We start from the raw sequence: 17,356 nt of genomic DNA, 5'->3' as shown, positions 1-17,356 counted from the left end.
GGGGTGCTACCTTGCTACTGAAAAGGCACACCAAGTATGATCGAAATCCGGGTCGGTCGGGTCCCAAAGTGTCTGATTTCACGTGAAATGACCCTGGTGTAGAATTGCCCATAGCCATTCATCAGGCACTGTGAATGTCTGACACCATGTGTAATACAGCCAATCAAAGCCAATCACGGTTCAACTTTATGACATAACTTCTGGCACACTTTCAAAACTGAATTCAACTTCAACTTCTGACTCACTTTCAAAATCGAAAGCGTGATCTAAAGATAATTTCACATCTAGTGGTGCCAGTGGCAGATCCATTATCAAACTGCCAAGCTTCTTTTTGTTGAATAGTATGACTGTCTTGTCCTCCCTCCCCGGTCTGTGATCAGGCCCTAAACTCATGCAAGAATTTTGTCCACTTGGTTTCCAGGCTAGTAGAGTGTCACAAGGCAGCATGGGAATTCCCAGGGTAGTTACATAGTTCTGAATTTGGTTCATCCTGTCTGGTTGTGTAATGGCAATGTATGACAATTTTAATTTAGGGATCGCAAATTGTACAAATAGGCCTACTCCTCACAATAATTTAGGGATATGGTAAATGAGTGCTTTTCTTCTTTAGTCTGAATGTTAATTCAATAACTAAAAGTTCCCTTTGAGATCACTTATAATTCATAGGAAGAAACTCCCATTTTTATATTCATTACCCAAAAAATGTTGACAATAAATAACAAGAACAATAACTGAAACTGTAGCCTTCTCTGCACACTGACTTCCAACCAATATGTCAAAGTTTTATTTCTTTATCGTTTGGAAATATACTTGAATATCTGAAGAATATGAGGGATGTTGGCTCTTTGTGCCACACTGCTTACAAAAAAGTGTATTATTGTGTTGTGTACCTCAAAGAAGAAACACATTTTGTATGCGTCTCACTATGCCCATGTACTTCCTTATAAGGTAAACTATAATAAGGAGCAAACACTCCTTGGCTTGGCGAAGAAGCTTGGTCACCGCCCACCGGCGCCCACTAGTAGCCTACTGTTATTTCCCATTGTTTAGGCCTGGCTACTTCCTTATTTATTGCCAGTCAACATAATGGATAACGTCAGGATAGACGCCGGCACAGCAGGTACGGTAAAATAACTTTCCTCAAATCGCCTTCCTCTAGTGGTAGCTGTTTGTTAATTGTGATTAACCTGTTACGTTTTCAAGAGTTTCTGACTGATAATACTTAAAAAAAAAAAAAAAACAACAACAACAACTTTCCCTGCTTCCTCTGGTGGTGGTAGAGAGCTCTGACGCAGTCACAGCACAACAACCGTGCCTGAGAACGTTTTATGCGGCTGACCAACCCGTAAATTTAACTCTTGTAGCGCCTTGTAAGTTTGCACTTGTCAAGGTGTGTGTCCATAAATTCTCTAGTCGGTCAGCACCATGGTCTGATGATGTAGCCTCGTGCGCCATCCTATGAATACGAAATGGAAATGGTAGTATGATATGGTCAGGACCAGGCTAGGTCTGATGAGCTATCTACCAGTAGACGACAATAGCTAGAAATCGTTATTCACTTCGTTTATTCCTGGTTATAAAAAGCAAGCATGTGCAAATGTCTTGCGTTTAACAAACTGTTCGAATCCGGAAGATTCCCTGATTGACGCTCCCAACGCAGGACGCTCCCCTGTCGGCTCGCTCCCACTAGCCAGACTATCGGTCCCACCGCCATATAACGGAGCTAGTTATCTTTTTGATGTTAGTTTTTTTTGTTTCTAACCCTAAACTTAACCCTAAACCTAAACCTAAACCTTACCGTAAATTGCTTGTATGTGGCAGTGTATGATAATACGTGAAATATAATCGGGTGGGACTACACGTCCGGGAGTGATAGAAACACCTGGGACTGCACGTCCGGGAGCGATCTCAGTTGGGAGTGTCCATCTACCAACGCACCTGAGCTACGCTAGACCGTTTGGCTCGAAAAGTGGTGGGGACATTTTAATGGCAAATTTATTATTTTTTTTATTATTATTATTTTTTTATTTATGAAAAACTGATGGGGACTAGCTAGGTTTATATCAAAAGTGGTATGGACATGTCCCCCCCCCCCCCCCCAAAAAAAACGCCCATGACCAGGCCTCCCGCAAATGCCACAACGACCCAAATATCGATGTCCTTGCAATTATAAGCAGCTTGTGATAAACATAGTTTAATATAGTTTTCGACAATTCCGTACTTAAGGAGTTTTGTTTTGGCTTTTGGAAGATAGCTGCTAGGTTTCTAGTGCTAGCTCCCTCGGGCTGCGTGTGTGTAGCCTAGACACGGCCTATATTTATATAGGCTATAATATCTATACATAGACCTTTGTATACATATAGACCTATAATATATGATATATATTATTAGGCCTACGTTATATTATAATAATAAAAGAATATATACATGGGTAATATGTAGCCTAGTGGGCACCGGGACACTCTGCCCTGAAAAAAATGGACCTCTACTTCAAAAAGTTAATGGAGGAGACCGTGGTGTGTGTGTGTGTGTGTGGGGTTGCGTGGTTGGGGGGCCCCAAGTGTTTGTGTTACGCCAATGTGTCTTTGATAAGCCATGCAACTTTGCTACAGGCCAAGCTGCATTCCTCCCGGAAGCTGAATGAACCAAAAGGCGTTGGGAAAAAATGCCGGAGTATTTTCAGTCGACGTCCACCCCCACTCATTTTGTCTGGCAACGCAGCATAACCAGACAAGCAGTAGGAGTTTTTCTTTTACAGTATACCCAAGAGGATACACTTAAACAACTACGGTACTTCTGTGTCCTCCTTGAGTCTTCACAGCTATTCTTCTTCTTCTGTTGGCTTGGCTTGCCGCTTACAAGCTGGCATTGCTGCATCCGACTGGACTAAAAGTTTTACAGAGCTACCGTAACAGTCGATTAGATAAACTTGAAGAAGTGCCGCTTTACTCACATCAAACGCATCAAACACCGGTTTTTCATGTGCGCGGGCGAGGCGATGAAGGCGTTCCATTATTTAAAAGAACGTGGATCTAACATTTTTGGTTTGTTGCAGAGTCTGGTTTGTTGTTGTTGTTGTTCTTCCTCTTTGGGTTATTGGCGGGTTACGGCTCTGCGCTTTGCTTGCGCATACCGCCACCTACCGGTTTCTGGGAGATTCTGCTACCTACTTCTTAAAAGCGGGCCTACAGGGGTTGGAGAACAAAATAATAGTGGAGTAGTAGAGTAACTACACTGAGTACTGTTCAGTAACGTGTGGCCTATCCTCAATCTAGCAATGACAACCTCGTCTCTCCTATTGCCCCCTTGGCTACTTTCCCTTCCTCCTTTTGAATGTTGTTCACGTGTCTTCCCTTACTGACCTTGTCCCATAGCATCTGCATTGTTTCACCACTGCCCGCCCCTTTGGATGAGCACCTACACTTCTCCCCGAAGGCTGTCAGCACATTCATTTCCCCACACTCCCACATGTGCTGGGATTCATAAGAAAGATCCATAGCCGACCTTTCCAAACAATATAAACCAATAAACACTTCAATCAATAAATCCATCCTACATGACCTTGATGACTGTATGCCGTTTATTACTGCAGCAGAGTCTGAACATATCACCACCTTTCTTGGCCGTGCCTCCTCCACCCACTCTAAAGCCTTAATTATTGCGGTCAGTTTAGTAGTAGCATACACTGACAGTTCATCCGTTAGTCTCCACCTCTGGCTGACCCCTACTCGTCTGACCACCATGGAGGCCCCTACCCGCGCTCAGTCACTGGATCCTTAGTGTGAATGTCAGTGCATTGGTAGTGCTTGTCTCTAATGTAGTCAGACATAATATAATGCCAGAGATTCTTCATCTGTCTCCGCCTCTTCATGTATATACTGCAATATTGCAATATCCACTGTCGGTTGTGGAAAAAAAACAGGGTGGGACTGGAGATACGGACACTGTTGGGGCAATTGTTAAGTTCTGTAGCCCCTGTACCCAGGATGTTGTTCTTCTGGTGGTTGGCATAGTTCTATTCAATGTTGCATTACCGCCACCAACTGTACAATTGTGAAACTACAGGTGTGGAGCTTCGACGAAGTAATGACAAAATCAAATAAAATAATTCAAGAAAATAAATACTTTAATAAATACTAATAAGTTTACTAAAAAAAAGTAACAAAACATGATGAACCATCTCCATTTCCATGCTATGGTTAGCCTATCCCTTTCCTAAAAGCGTTATCTGCTCTAATACATGGGTTCTACATTTTTGTTTTCTCCTGGCTGCGCAACACTAGCTGCGCACAACTCAACCTCTGATTGTTGGGAACCGCTGTCGCTGTTTCAAAATGCAAAATTGGCTCATGTGGTTGGCTGCCAGTGTCTTGCCACTCCTCCCAACATCGTGTTTATAAACAAAACAAAAAAACATGTGTACGACTCAAACTACACTGCCTTCTCTGGGGAACCTGTTTTTGTAGGCCTACAGTACTGCCCTTAGGCCTAGTTCTAGTCTACCCGTCCCACTGCCCCTGCCATAAGCCTAGCATTTTATCGTTACTATGATGTGCTTCACTTCTGCTTTAGCCTACTGAGTGGAATGTTAAACTAAACCTCAACATTTAAAGAATCCTCACCAAGCTGGTCTGCAACCTCATTCCCTTCAATGCCTGAATGAGATCATGGAACCCACACAAAATATACTAAAATATCTTGATGATGCATTATTGTTTACAAACGGTGAACCGATGGGAGTCGGCATATCAAAGCCCAGAAAGCCCAACTGGGAAACTCCAACTCCCATTGTCATTGACTCAGTACTCCACAGCACACAAGTGAACACTGCACTCTGCACACAACGAAATTGTATGTATGCCTAACCCGTGCAAAGGGGCAGCCCCCAATGGTGCCCGAAGGGAGCAGTGCGGTCAGGCGGTACCATGCCCTGGGAACCTCATTCATGGAGGAGGATGGGGGAGAGCACTGAGTTCAATTGTATTTGTTTGACAAACAACCACTACAAAAATATTCTGCTCAATCACAAATGCACCTGAGAATGCAATACTGCCAACATTTTGATTATATGTCTATTTCTGCTCTGCTGTGCCCTCAGCTCTGTTCTTCCTGGCGTGCTTCAGTATGGTTGAGCCTGCTCCAGCACCACCAGACATTGAATGCATCTGCAACCTGGAACGTGACGTTAACCACTGTAGCGTGGTGCCATCTTTGGATAAGATGGTCGTTGCTGCACCGGATGAATGTAGCATCGCATGGACCTGCACGGTATGAGCTTTTAGTTCCCTCTCTACTTTTTACTTTTCTGGATAGATGAGCTGGAGATACCCAAGAACAGGGGTGGGGAACCCATGTCTTGAGGGTTGTTTGCGGCCCTTGAGAGGCCGTTTTATCCGGCCCCCGATATGATCTGAATGTTATGCAGCTTCACATGAAATATGACACATTTTGTAAAGGAAGATTAGAAATTACATTTGCAATACAATTCAGTTATATTCAGGGGATCTAGAGAAGGTGGGGTCTGTTAAGGTGGCTGGCTACCTTCAATATAGGCCTAAAGATCAGGGAGGAAATCCTGGTTTGTGTTCATAGTATGGCCCTTGGAGGACTTTTATGGCCCTTGGAGGAATTTGGAGTGGCCCCTCGAAGCTATATGATCACTAACAGCACTCACTAAGTATAGTTTATTGACCCCTACCCTATTGTACTCATTTATACTTGAAGGGGGACTTTTTATCCTTACAGGGATACTCCATCCCCAGGTGAAATTAAGTCCCTCCCTGCAGTCCTTAGAGTTGGATAAGTGAGCACAGGCAACCCATCCATTGCCTTAATCTAGCAGCATGGAATTTTGAAATAGCTGCATTCCGTTATGTTACTGTATCTTGGCCCTCTACTGACTACCCCTTCCACACACACACACATTTATTTCCAACTTGTTTTCTGTATCTACCATCTTCTCTATACTGCATGTCTAGCTGTTCTTGCTGTCTTTTCCTTTTCTCTATTTTTGACATGGGTTACCAGTACTATTGTTGGTTGCCTTGATACTCCAGCAGGTGGTGGAGTGAACGCTCCACTTAATGAACAGCTTAATAACTACTTGATGTGACGGAGCGCTTGCTCTGGCACCTTTAATGAGTTATTAGCAACAGGTGACAAGGAGGTTGTTGCTTTTAAAGGTTCAGTAGACAGAATTTGTTACACTGATTAAGGCTCTTGTAGCCGAAACGCCTGTCTGACCCTGCAATGAATGGATAAAAAGAAAAGGGAAAAAGAAAAAAACTGAGTGCTATCTATTCCCTGCTTACAAAAAAGCTTATATATTATTTAACAAAAAATAATATTTCTATGTGTGTGTATACAGTACAGTGCACTGTATATACAGCCGCGGAAAAAAATGAGAGACCACTTCAAAATGTACACTACATATACAGTTGAGGACGATATTATTAGCCCCCCTCCTGAAATTAGACATATCTCTTCATTGATCATTGAGAATGATCATTATTAATAAATGTGTGTTATTCTGGAAACAAATACACCATGGAGATAGTATCCAATAAGTTAAATTTGGACTTTTCCATTTTCACAATGAGTTTAAACAAAAAAGTGTAAAAATGGCAAGGACAAAATTATTAGCCCCCTTATCATTAATAGTCAATATAGTGCCATTTATGAACAAAAATTGACACCAGGCACTTTGATTAGTTGTTAACTATGTTGGCACATGTCCTACCAGGGATTTTGGCCCATTTTTTTCATCGCAAATAGTTAAGCTGGTCCAAATGGCATGGATGTTGAGGATGGACATTCATTTTCAGCACTCTTCAAGTACTATCTAAAGGATTGAGGTCTGAACCACTCCATGACCATGGTTTTAGTATCCTTGAAGAACATTTGAACTATTTAGGATGCAAGTTTTGGGTTATTATCTTATTGAAAGATCCAGTGAAGATCTTAGCTCCCTCTATGAGCATATTTTTGCAAGGTCACTTTCCACATTCTATCATAATTTTTCAGTTTTTATGGTGCCGTGCACCCAAACAAGGTTTCCTGTGGCTGAGGCTGCCACAGAATGATGCATCCACCACCATGTTTAATTGTGGAAACCATCTTATAACGATCCAAGGCCATCCCTTTCTTCACCTGACAGAAGCAGAATTCATGCATCAAAGCAGGTGCAATTGAATATCATCAGAAGAAAGCAGAGATGTTCAAAACTCATTTTTGACTTTCAAATGTTCACAGGCAAAGCTCAATAACACTCTGATATGCACTGCCTTTAGTAAAGGGGTTCGTCTGTGATGATGGCCCCAAAGCCCAATATGATGACAAGCCCTAACAACTGTCTTTCTTGGTGGGGGAAAAAACTCCAGGTGAGGCCAGGTCAATACCAATCATCTAGGCAGGTGTCCAATGCTTCTTTGGTCTAATGAGGCCAAGCAGTTTCCACAGTTACACACAGTGGTGGGGCATCAAGTTTAGTCTGTTATTCAGCCTCAGACACAGGGAGTCTGGGTCTGAATCTGGATTGCTGGGTCTTCCAACAACATTGTAACCCAAAGCATACATTTAGATTAGTTCAGAGGTTCCTCAAGACACTAAAACCATGATATTGGAATCACCCGCTCATAGTCAAGTCCTTAATCCCACTGAGAGTCTGTGGTTAATGTCTATGCTCAGCATCCATGCGATTTGGACCAGCTAGAACACTTTGCAGTGAAGAAATGGACCAAAATCCCTAGTGGGGCATGTGCCAACCTAGGTAGCAACTTATCAGAGCCTGTTGTCAGTTTTGGTTCATAAATGGCGCCATATTGACTATTAATGATCAGGGGGCTAATAATTTTGTCCTTGTCATTTTTGCCCTTTTTTGTTTAAACTCATAGTAACAATAGAAAAATCCAAATTCAACTCATTGAACATTATCTCCATCAGTGTATTTGTTTCCAGAATAACAGAAACTGTTAATAATGGTCATTCTTACTGAGAAATCAAGAGAAATGTCTAATTTCAGGAGGGGGGCTAATAATATCGTCCTCAACTGTACCTATTCATTTTCAATGGGGTTTCATTTCTGGTGATTTAGAATTAAACTGGTGAGTTAGCGCCAAAACGTGGCATGGAAATCTACAGGGTATATTGAAGAGTGAAGTGTGGGGCACCAGGTCAACAAACAAGAACAGCTGACAGCAAAGCATCAAGGATATCTGGGCTTCCATAACTCCCATGCACTGTTTTTGCCATTGACTTCAATGTTAAACACATCATGGCCGTTATTAAGACAGAGAGAGTCCTAACCAAATATTGAACATTGCATGTTATGTAGAAAGTACCAAATTTCAACTGATTTAATGTGACCCAAATTTTGATGATGAAAAATTTGATTTTATTACAATATTCTAATGCTGCGAATTCCCCAATTCATGGGTTTTTTGAGCTGGAAGCCCAACGTATATAAAGAAAAAAAAAATAATGACTGGAATAGTTAAAAAAAACTGGGCCATGAATCTACAATCCATGACAGTTTAACATTATTGATCGAATTATGGAAATAAATCAACTTTTTCATGCTATTCTAATAAAAAGGCCTGGAGCTGTAGTGTGTGGCCCGAGATTGTACGGAGTGAGGAGAGGTTGTGAGGTAGGTTGGTGCAAGGTTGTGCTGGGCCTTGTAGATGAGGAGGAGAATTTTGAAATGATAGGTGTGATGTGATGCCAAGGTCTGGTGTGTGTGAGTAGTCTTGCTGCTGAGTTCTGAATACTGTATATGGTAAACAGACCAGTGAATTGACATGGAATGAGCCTAAAGGAACAGTACACCTTATTTCAGGAAATAACTTATCTGTAGTTAAACCCTGGTAAAATATGAGAGCAGCACATAGCTTTTTTCTGTACACATTTGACAATATATATATATATATATATATACAAACCCCAACTCCGATGAAGTTGGGACGTTTGGTAAACAGTGAATAAAATCAAAATGCTATCATTTTCAAAACATTCAATCGATTCATTAGATGGAGAATAGTGAAAAGACAACATATTAAGTGTTAAAACTGAGAAAAAATATTGTTTTGGGGGACATATGTACTCATTTCTAATTTGATAAATCCAACACGTCTCAAAAGAGTTGGGATGGGGACAATAAATGGCAGCAAATGTCGAGGAAGACTAAAAACAAAACAAAAGACAACACTTAACAGTTAAATACATTAACCGATGAGATGATTTTATATAAAAAACAGTGTTAATTCCTATCTTGGACATGATTTCACCAGCTTAAATGGTGGGTGTATTCCTTGTCATGTTTTGCAATGTTTTCCTTTCTGTAGTGCTTACAGTGTGACAGGTCTTGACCAAAAACCCACCATTTTATCACCTGCTGGTCCTTATGATGGAGCCAAACTGTTAAAACATAGTAGAGAATGCAATTTGACCTTACTATGTGGCAGTAATCGAAGATCTCCCTTCAAAATATAATGCATGAGTGGCTTTTCATGCTGTTTAAAACCCATTTATACCATTCAGCACTGTATTTAACTCTACAGATGAGTGAGAACATCTTAACCAATGCACTACTGCACCCGCATTCCATCATGGAGGCTGACTTTTGAAGCTAGCACTAACACAAGTTGGATGGTCCATTTTTACTGTAGCACAGGATGTGCAATGCTCTATTATTGTCAAAAAGAATGGACTTCTACAACTTCTGCTGACTTCTGTAAGCAAAGGACAGTTTCCCATGTCTTCTGGGTCTATTTCAAGTGAGCTCAGGTGCTTAGGAGAATGTTACACCCCTGTATCATTTTCATGCATTAAGCATTCTTAATATGGTAATTTTTCAATAGCTCTAGCACTCCAGGAATTAGAGTGAGACTACAGCCAATATATATTTCATGATGTCATGAACCTATACAATGATTTTATTAACAAAAATATGTCTTATATACACTCAATCGTGGTAAATCAAAGGGAATTCAAAAATGTATGTAATAACTATGGTAATTATTCCCTTTGCATCTTTAATTCTGAGTGACTCAGCCTCTCTGTGATGATCTTATACCTGGACACCTATATTGTCCGTCAGTACAATTCATTTTGAAATGTTCTTCTTTGTTGTTTTATCTTATTTGGATGTTTACTAAATTTCACTGATCCCCGTCCCAACTCTTTTGAGACGTGTTGGATTTATCAAACTAGAAATTAGTACATATGTCCCCCAAAACAATATTTTTTCTCGGTTTTAACACTTAATATGTTGTCTTTTCACTATTCTCCATCTAATGAATAGATTGAATGTTTTGAAAATGATAGCATTTTGATTTTATTCACTGTTTACCAAACGTCCCAACTTCATCGGAGTTGGGGTTTGTATATATATATATATATATATATATATATATATATATATATATATATATATATATATATATATATATATATTTAACATAGCAATGTACTCATCATAAAATGTGCTTATAAAGCACTTTTTAAAATTAATGTAAAATTCTCCAGATTGCAAAAAGGCTATTTAATTATTTTCAGGGATCACTTGTGGCCAGATGTTAATGGTACCATTTGCTTCCAGTGATTATGCCAAGCTATGCTAAAAATGCCAATCTACGTACAGAACATACTGAGAAGATAGTGATATGCACATTCATGTGTAATGCTTGGAAATACCGAAAATATGTGAAAATCAAAAAAGGGGCGACTTTAATTCAAAGCCCTGTTTAGGCAGCTTCCACAATGGCTGCTCAGGTGCACTGGAACAACCATTCCTTGGTTTACAGTCATGTGTAATATGCTCTAACACTACAACTTGAATTGAGGACATTCTGCGGTAGTTCGTCACTCGGGGCTCTAACCTGCGACCGGCCCGTTAATAATCCAATTTGGTATGAACCACTACCATTGAGCTTAAGCTCAAGACCGATAGCTCAGCCCAACTGATACTGTGTGAGGCTTCGGGAGGGAGGTTCACTAACGTTCTACCACCCAACTCTGCTAGTTGGCATCCCTTACACTACTGCGGTAACCGAAATTTCTCAGATCAGCAACAAGTGTTTAATTTTCACACTTAAAGGATTACTTCTGCCAATTTCGACATGCAGTTGTAATGCTCACACTACCTTGGACTTCTTAGTACCTGAGAATTATAATTTTTTCTTCAGCCTTTTCCGAGATCCTGGTCATTGTAATGGGGGTAGTTTACATTTAAATATAACATCAGCAGACAACTAGCAAACAGTGATACCTTTTGGGATAATATTTGGAGTAGGCCTATGTTGAGAAGGTTTTTAATATAAACAAAGTCCTCCCCCATTAGAATAGCTCAGATCTTGGCCCTGCCGTGGCCAAGCTATAGGGCACTCATCTACCATGCGGCTGACCTGGGTTCGATTTCCGGCCCACGTCCTTTGCCGGCCCTTCCCTGTCTCTCTCTCCCCATTTACTTCTTGTCACCACCTTCACTGTCCTATCATAAATAAAGTCAGAAAGACCAAAAAAAATGGCTGAGCCGAAAAAATGCAGCATCACGGGGTACTGACAAGTCAAGGGTAGCGTGAGCAATACAACAACATAGTGAAATTGGCAGAAGTTCTCCTCGAACGTAACGATTGTGATTATCTATCCAGTGTCAAAATGGAAAACACACACTTGGAATTAACACCTTTTTTGTTTTTCCTTTTTTCAGGAAATAGAATGCGGATTCTACAACCCTGGTTCAAAGCCGGAGTTCCTTGACCCAGTTCGAAACATGACGTTTGAGGGAGTTGATGTGGAGAAGCCTGTTCAACGCGTTATCGTCAACGTGGACTGTCATCATGGACAAGTTAATATTAAAGCTGTTATTGTAGCTTCACTCTTTTCTCTTAACACACTAATCCAGTACAAATAAATTAGCCTTCAAAGGTGTCATACAACATATTGCAATGACATTTGATGCCATTATACAGTATTTGAAGGCTTTATTTGCAAAACGGTGTATCTCCATTTTATAGAATGTTGGGAAATTGACATTTTTGTATTGGGCATTCCATTGAAATGCATTGCAAAATGCATTTTATATAGCTTAAAAAAGTATGTTCTCAAAATATTTGAATGGTAAGAATTCACACAATGGTGATATGACCTGAACAGTCATTTCCAATAATAAAATGCAAAAGTCAAAAAATGGAGATACACCGTTTTGCAAACAAACCCTTCATTGACAGAAACGCAATTTTTTTATGCTATTATTTTGTTTATTTGATGATCTTAGCAGGAACACTGATGCATGTATGTCTGTGTTGTGTGTGTGTGTGCATGTGTGCGTGCATGCATGTGTGCATGCAGGTTGTTCGGCACAACATTTCCTGTCAATGTAAGTTATACTCTATTTTTTGGAAATCTTTCAATCTATGAGCATATGACCAAATCATAAAAAATCACTGAGATGACTTGTGTTGTAAGATGTTTATGTTTATATCTATCTCTTTTGCAGTTAATTCGAGCAGGCCCGCATCCACCCCCCCACCTCCATTCACTCCAGGTAAAGCTTTGCTGTCCAGTCTGGCCATGCAGAATCACTGAATATTACAATGCTTCTCTCACAGCACATGAACACAATATACAAAATAATTACAACACCTCCACCTACCCAGAACACTTGGGGCATTCCAGGTCAGCAAGGACGTTTTTAAAACATTAAAGGAGCACAACGTAGTTTGTGCGGTGCCTGTGGCCTGCCTGTCTCAAAATCCCTAATCTTGTCATGAAAAAATACAGTTTAACCAAGCACGCTGTGAGAATGTTTTTCATCACAGAATGGCAGCATTTGCTAAAAATGTGAATATGTATCTGGCGGTATGTAAAGCAATTTTTCGTATGATAAGTGTTTCCCACAATACTCATTCGGATCGCTCTGTTCAAAGTTACATGTGGGGTTCTCTGACAGCGGACTGTGAAAGTGGTCGCGAGAGTCATCATTCGCTTACTAATGACTCAAATAAGCATCGTCTGACTCGGGACTGACATTAATTAAACTTTTAATCCTACATATTGCCCCTTTAAGACGAGGCACCTTTTATAAATGTGCTGCTATCAGTCAATGGCAACAACCAGGTCATGGTATTATGTATTACTGTATTACTGAAGACTCTAATGTTGTGTTGGTGTAGTACCAGAGAGAGTAGATAAGAGAGAGGTTCCGCTGGCCCATTGTTTCCGGGTTCTACTGTCGCAAGAGGGAGGGGGGGGAAATCCCCCTTTAGGCAGACCTAAGGACTGTTCTATTCATTCTAGGAGCATTATGACACACCCCTTTAGGCAGACCGGAACCTGGTCACATTAGGTGCCCATAGAAACCTATTATGTTGGCATATCGCTATACTTAAAGAATCTCTGGTATTACTGTAGTACCTGTAGTTACGTTTTTTTTCAAGGACTGTTAAGGGCACTCCAGTGGCGGAAGGGTGCACATTATGAAACTACCCTTGATCCGCCATTGATACAATCAAACATGTACCAGACAGTCAAAATAACAAGCTTCCCTCTGACTCCTCCCTATCTGACCAGCAGCTGTCAGAGAGAAGTTTGTTATTTTCACTAGCATAACAACACAGCGATCAGGAATGTCCTTTTAGGCAATTACACACTAATTACTGTCATTTGTCTCAGTGGTAGGAAAGTGAAAGGAAAGAGTGATCTGATTTATTGCACCTTTAATCAGTCGCATACAGAGGCTAAGTTTATATTAGACCGCATTTGTATCAGTATCAGAGAGACTTTGCTGGTCGGCTCGCACAGAAGGAATGGGCAGATGCAATTGGCTGTACTCCTCACATTGAAGGCTGCGCATTAAATTGTATGAAAGAACTATCAACTCGTATGGTTTAAATACTCAGGCTCCGCCCTCTAGTGACGCAACACCTTCATCTGTACTACACTAGATCCGGAAAACTGCTTGTTCAGGCAGTTTGTCGGGAACCAATCAACTTTAGCATCTCCAACGGTCCTGGGTAGAGGGGTGTTCAAGGCAGTGACTTGGTTTAAGCAGAGATGTTCTATTGGGCCAAGAAAAAGTTTGATTTAAACTTTGGTTCAGCAGCAAGCCAAGGGAGGTTTGTCAACCATGCCATTTGAAAATGTTAGTTGTTATGGTCTTGGTCAGACCAAGTCTCGAAGAGATTTGAAAGTCATGATAATCAGGCTATTAGTAAGGTATATCAATAGCCTGGGGGTGATCAGCTGCTGTTGATGTGAGAGAAATACACTTTAAGAATGTGTTCTTGTTGGTTCCCACTGGTTCCCAACCTTCTTTGGTACGGGACCCCATTTTGATATCTCAAATTTCTAGCGACCCCATACACTTTTCTTCACAACAAAAAATTAAAATATCACTGGGCTACATAAGCAATGCATGGATATGGTCTGATATAAACTTTGCCAGAGAGGCTTGTCATGGATGAGAAATGGGTATACAAATTGGTTATACCAATGGTCAGAGAGTGTAGAAGTTTCAGTAGCCAGAGCATTTTTTTTACTTTTTGATGGAGGTGTTGCATTTAACACTGTGACCTCATCCAATGTTTAGTGAATGGCAAAACGGTGCAAGGCAGCTGACAAAGCACATCTGACTTGGCGGTTAAGAGATGCTCTCTTGGGACAAAGTCAGAGGAGCACAGGGTGCCATGGCAATGTCTATCCCTTCGTTTCAGTATAAAACCCTCATGACAGTGAAACCGGCAGGCAGGCAATGGTCACCTATGCAAGCAAACAGAAGTAAAACAAAAGAAAACTAGAATGGGCACTCGGTAGAGCGCAAACCTTCGCCTACGCCACTTATTTTTTTCTGGCCATCTTCAGAGTGTGGGGCATAACATTCTCCAAATTTTGGTGTTAGTTTCATTGAAATCGGACCGGAATATCGTAATATTACATTTTTGGCCCAGTCTTGACCTCTTATCAACCTCACACGTTGTTCTGGCATATAGTGCTTGGCAAAGAAAAACGTTTTTGACCTTTTCGTGACCTTGACCTTTGACCCAATCACTCCCAAAAAGTAATCGATTGTTCCTTGGGTCATGACCAATCATCCCAGTAAATTTCATAAAAATCGGCTCAATTTACGTTGTTGACCTTTTCGTGACCTTGACCTTTGACCTTTGACCCAATCACTCCCAAAAACGAATCGATTGTTCCTTGGGTCATGACCAATAATCCCACACAATTTCATAAAAATCGGCTCAGTTCTGACGGAGTTATATGAAGTACAAACAAACATTTTGACCTTTGACCTTTGACCCAATCACTCCCAAAAACTAATTGATTGTTCCTTGGGTCATGACCAATCATCCCACCAAATTTCATAAAAATCGGCTCAGTTCTGACTGAGTTATACGAAGTACAAACAAACAAACAGACATATTCACAAATAAATAAATAAATAAATACACAGCGGGCAAAACATAACCTTCTGCCGACGGTAAAAATAGAAAGAAACGTTATGCTGTGCAAATTAGGATACCCCACTCCCAACCTATTTCTTGGCACATACAGCATTTTCTGTCTTATCCAGTCCAGTTGTTTACACCTAAACTCTGAACACTTACTGCAGTGCTACATCAGAGAGTGCCAACAGTTTCAATATAATCAAAGCTTTTTAAGTTTGTTGATGCTTTTTCTGGTGTAATAATAGGTGGCATTTTTGTGTTGACAGGTTCTCACTCCTCCAGTGGCAGTGTTGTTTGGCAAAGCATTGTCGGTGCTCTTGCAGCTTTCGCAGGTGTGGCCGGTCTTGTTGTTGCCGTGTGGCGTTGTGGAGGCTGCAACATCAAACGGTATCAGCAAATCATTATGTGACAGAAAAAAATGATTATTGCATATAGATGTCTTAAAATACAGTATATGAGGAATGATCTGAGGCCTATGTTCTACACTTAACTCCCTATATTGAATATAGGTATGTACAGTTTTACAATATAAGTGAGCTGTAGCACTTTCAAAACAGTGCCCTCTATGATAATTGAATTGACTGACCCTAGTCCCTTTTGATTTTTTATTTTAATTTTTCAGAAAGGATGTTGCTGATCCAGCTGTGGTATACCATGGAGCACCAACGTCTGATGCCGCTGCAGCAGAGATAGAGCAAGGCCAAGGCCAATGATTTCCTTTGTGTGTGTGTCTTCTCACATACCCACAGTTGCCCTTGAACGCTGATTTCTTCACATACTGCCTATACTAACCGCATTCCTTTTAACATTTGCACCATTCTTTAAGCTACTCTGCACTTTCCCTTTTCTCTATTACCAAGATCAACAACTTCAAATTACTTGCACTCAGGGCTCTAAATTAACTGTTTTCATCACCAGCCCAAATGGCTAGTACTTACTAGCCAAACACACACTCACCAATGGGTCAAAGTGTCTAAGTTGGTCTTTTCTACCATCCAAACTGAAATGTCATCAGCATTTGGCCAGTTGGCTGGTGTTAATTTAGGCCCTTGCTCGCACTTGTACTCACACAGCGCATGCTGTACTGCAATTTGCAATGCAGGAGTAGATTAATGGCCAGTCACAAGGGGGCAGGCTAGTGGTGATCCTGATCCTTGTCCTCCCAAACTGAGCCCTCCCAACTCCAACTCTTATCATGAGGGGCTCCGTCCTGAACCCTCTCAGTCTCATTTCAGTGTCCATAGACCATCTTTTCTCACGGAGCACATCATTAATGCAGTGGTTCTCAAACTGTTTTCTGCTGTGAGCCCATTTTCGAATCCCACCCTTCCACTCCCTACTTCACTCGATGGTTGAAGTGCTCTTGAGCAAGGCACCTAACCTCACACTGCTCCATGGGCTGTAACAAAGAAAAAGAACTGTCAGCCGCTTTGGATAAAAACGTCACCTCACCTGGGAGAGGAGGGACAAAGATAGGTGTCAAGCTTTACCTGTTTTCCTTAATGCAGTTGGTGCCCCTAATCATTTGCTACTGTGTAAGCTAGCAGAATGAAATGGGCATCACTAGTACTGATGTGAATGGGTTGTGGTGATGCAGAAGTTCAAAGCTTTTTGGTAGAAAAAACTCTTTATAAATCTATTTACGTATCCAGGTGTAGCCTCTTAGTGCAGATGGGGGCCTATTCACTATTTTGCTGAAAATGCTCAACTAGATCATAACAACATTGCCATGACATTACAGAGAGCCACAATTTTGGTGACAGTAAGGCTGTAACATAGGCTCTGTGCTAAGGGGTTAATTTTCAGCCTGTACCATAGAAAAACTCTTAACCATTCAGCATTGAGCTGCTGCCTACTTGTGTAAATGACATTTAGAGTCAGTCACAGATATGGTATCATACCTCCTTATA

The 17,356-nt window shown here is 40.9% G+C and overlaps 1 protein-coding gene across 1 annotated transcript; it reads left to right on the top strand.

Annotated features, from left to right (window-relative positions):
* The first annotated feature begins 1,086 nt into the window (after window positions 1-1,086).
* On the top strand, window positions 1,087-16,787 carry LOC134449521 (uncharacterized). The gene is made up of 7 exons (XM_063199508.1): window positions 1,087-1,120; window positions 5,099-5,268; window positions 11,708-11,845; window positions 12,349-12,376; window positions 12,497-12,544; window positions 15,713-15,833; window positions 16,069-16,787. Exons 1-7 carry the CDS (start codon window positions 1,087-1,089, stop codon window positions 16,157-16,159), a joined length of 630 nt encoding a protein of 209 aa, XP_063055578.1. The 3' UTR covers window positions 16,160-16,787.
* The last annotated feature ends 569 nt before the right edge of the window (window positions 16,788-17,356 follow it).

Source organism: Engraulis encrasicolus, chromosome 5 (assembly GCF_034702125.1).
Source record: "Engraulis encrasicolus isolate BLACKSEA-1 chromosome 5, IST_EnEncr_1.0, whole genome shotgun sequence".
Classification (NCBI taxonomy): domain Eukaryota; kingdom Metazoa; phylum Chordata; class Actinopteri; order Clupeiformes; family Engraulidae; genus Engraulis; species Engraulis encrasicolus.
Note: the sequence above shows the minus strand (reverse complement) of the source record. Positions and strands in the feature narration are given on the sequence as shown.

What these genes read in the sequence shown, in the direction of transcription:
- LOC134449521 (XM_063199508.1), top strand. Translation starts at nt 1,087, where the DNA reads ATGGATAACGTCAGGATAGACGCCGGCACAGCAG. An exon ending in GATAGACGCCGGCACAGCAG is followed by an intron (nt 1,121 to 5,098) that starts GTACGGTAAAAT and finishes CTGTGCCCTCAG; the next exon opens with CTCTGTTCTTCCTGGCGTGC. An exon ending in GCACAACATTTCCTGTCAAT is followed by an intron (nt 12,377 to 12,496) that starts GTAAGTTATACT and finishes TCTCTTTTGCAG; the next exon opens with TTAATTCGAGCAGGCCCGCA.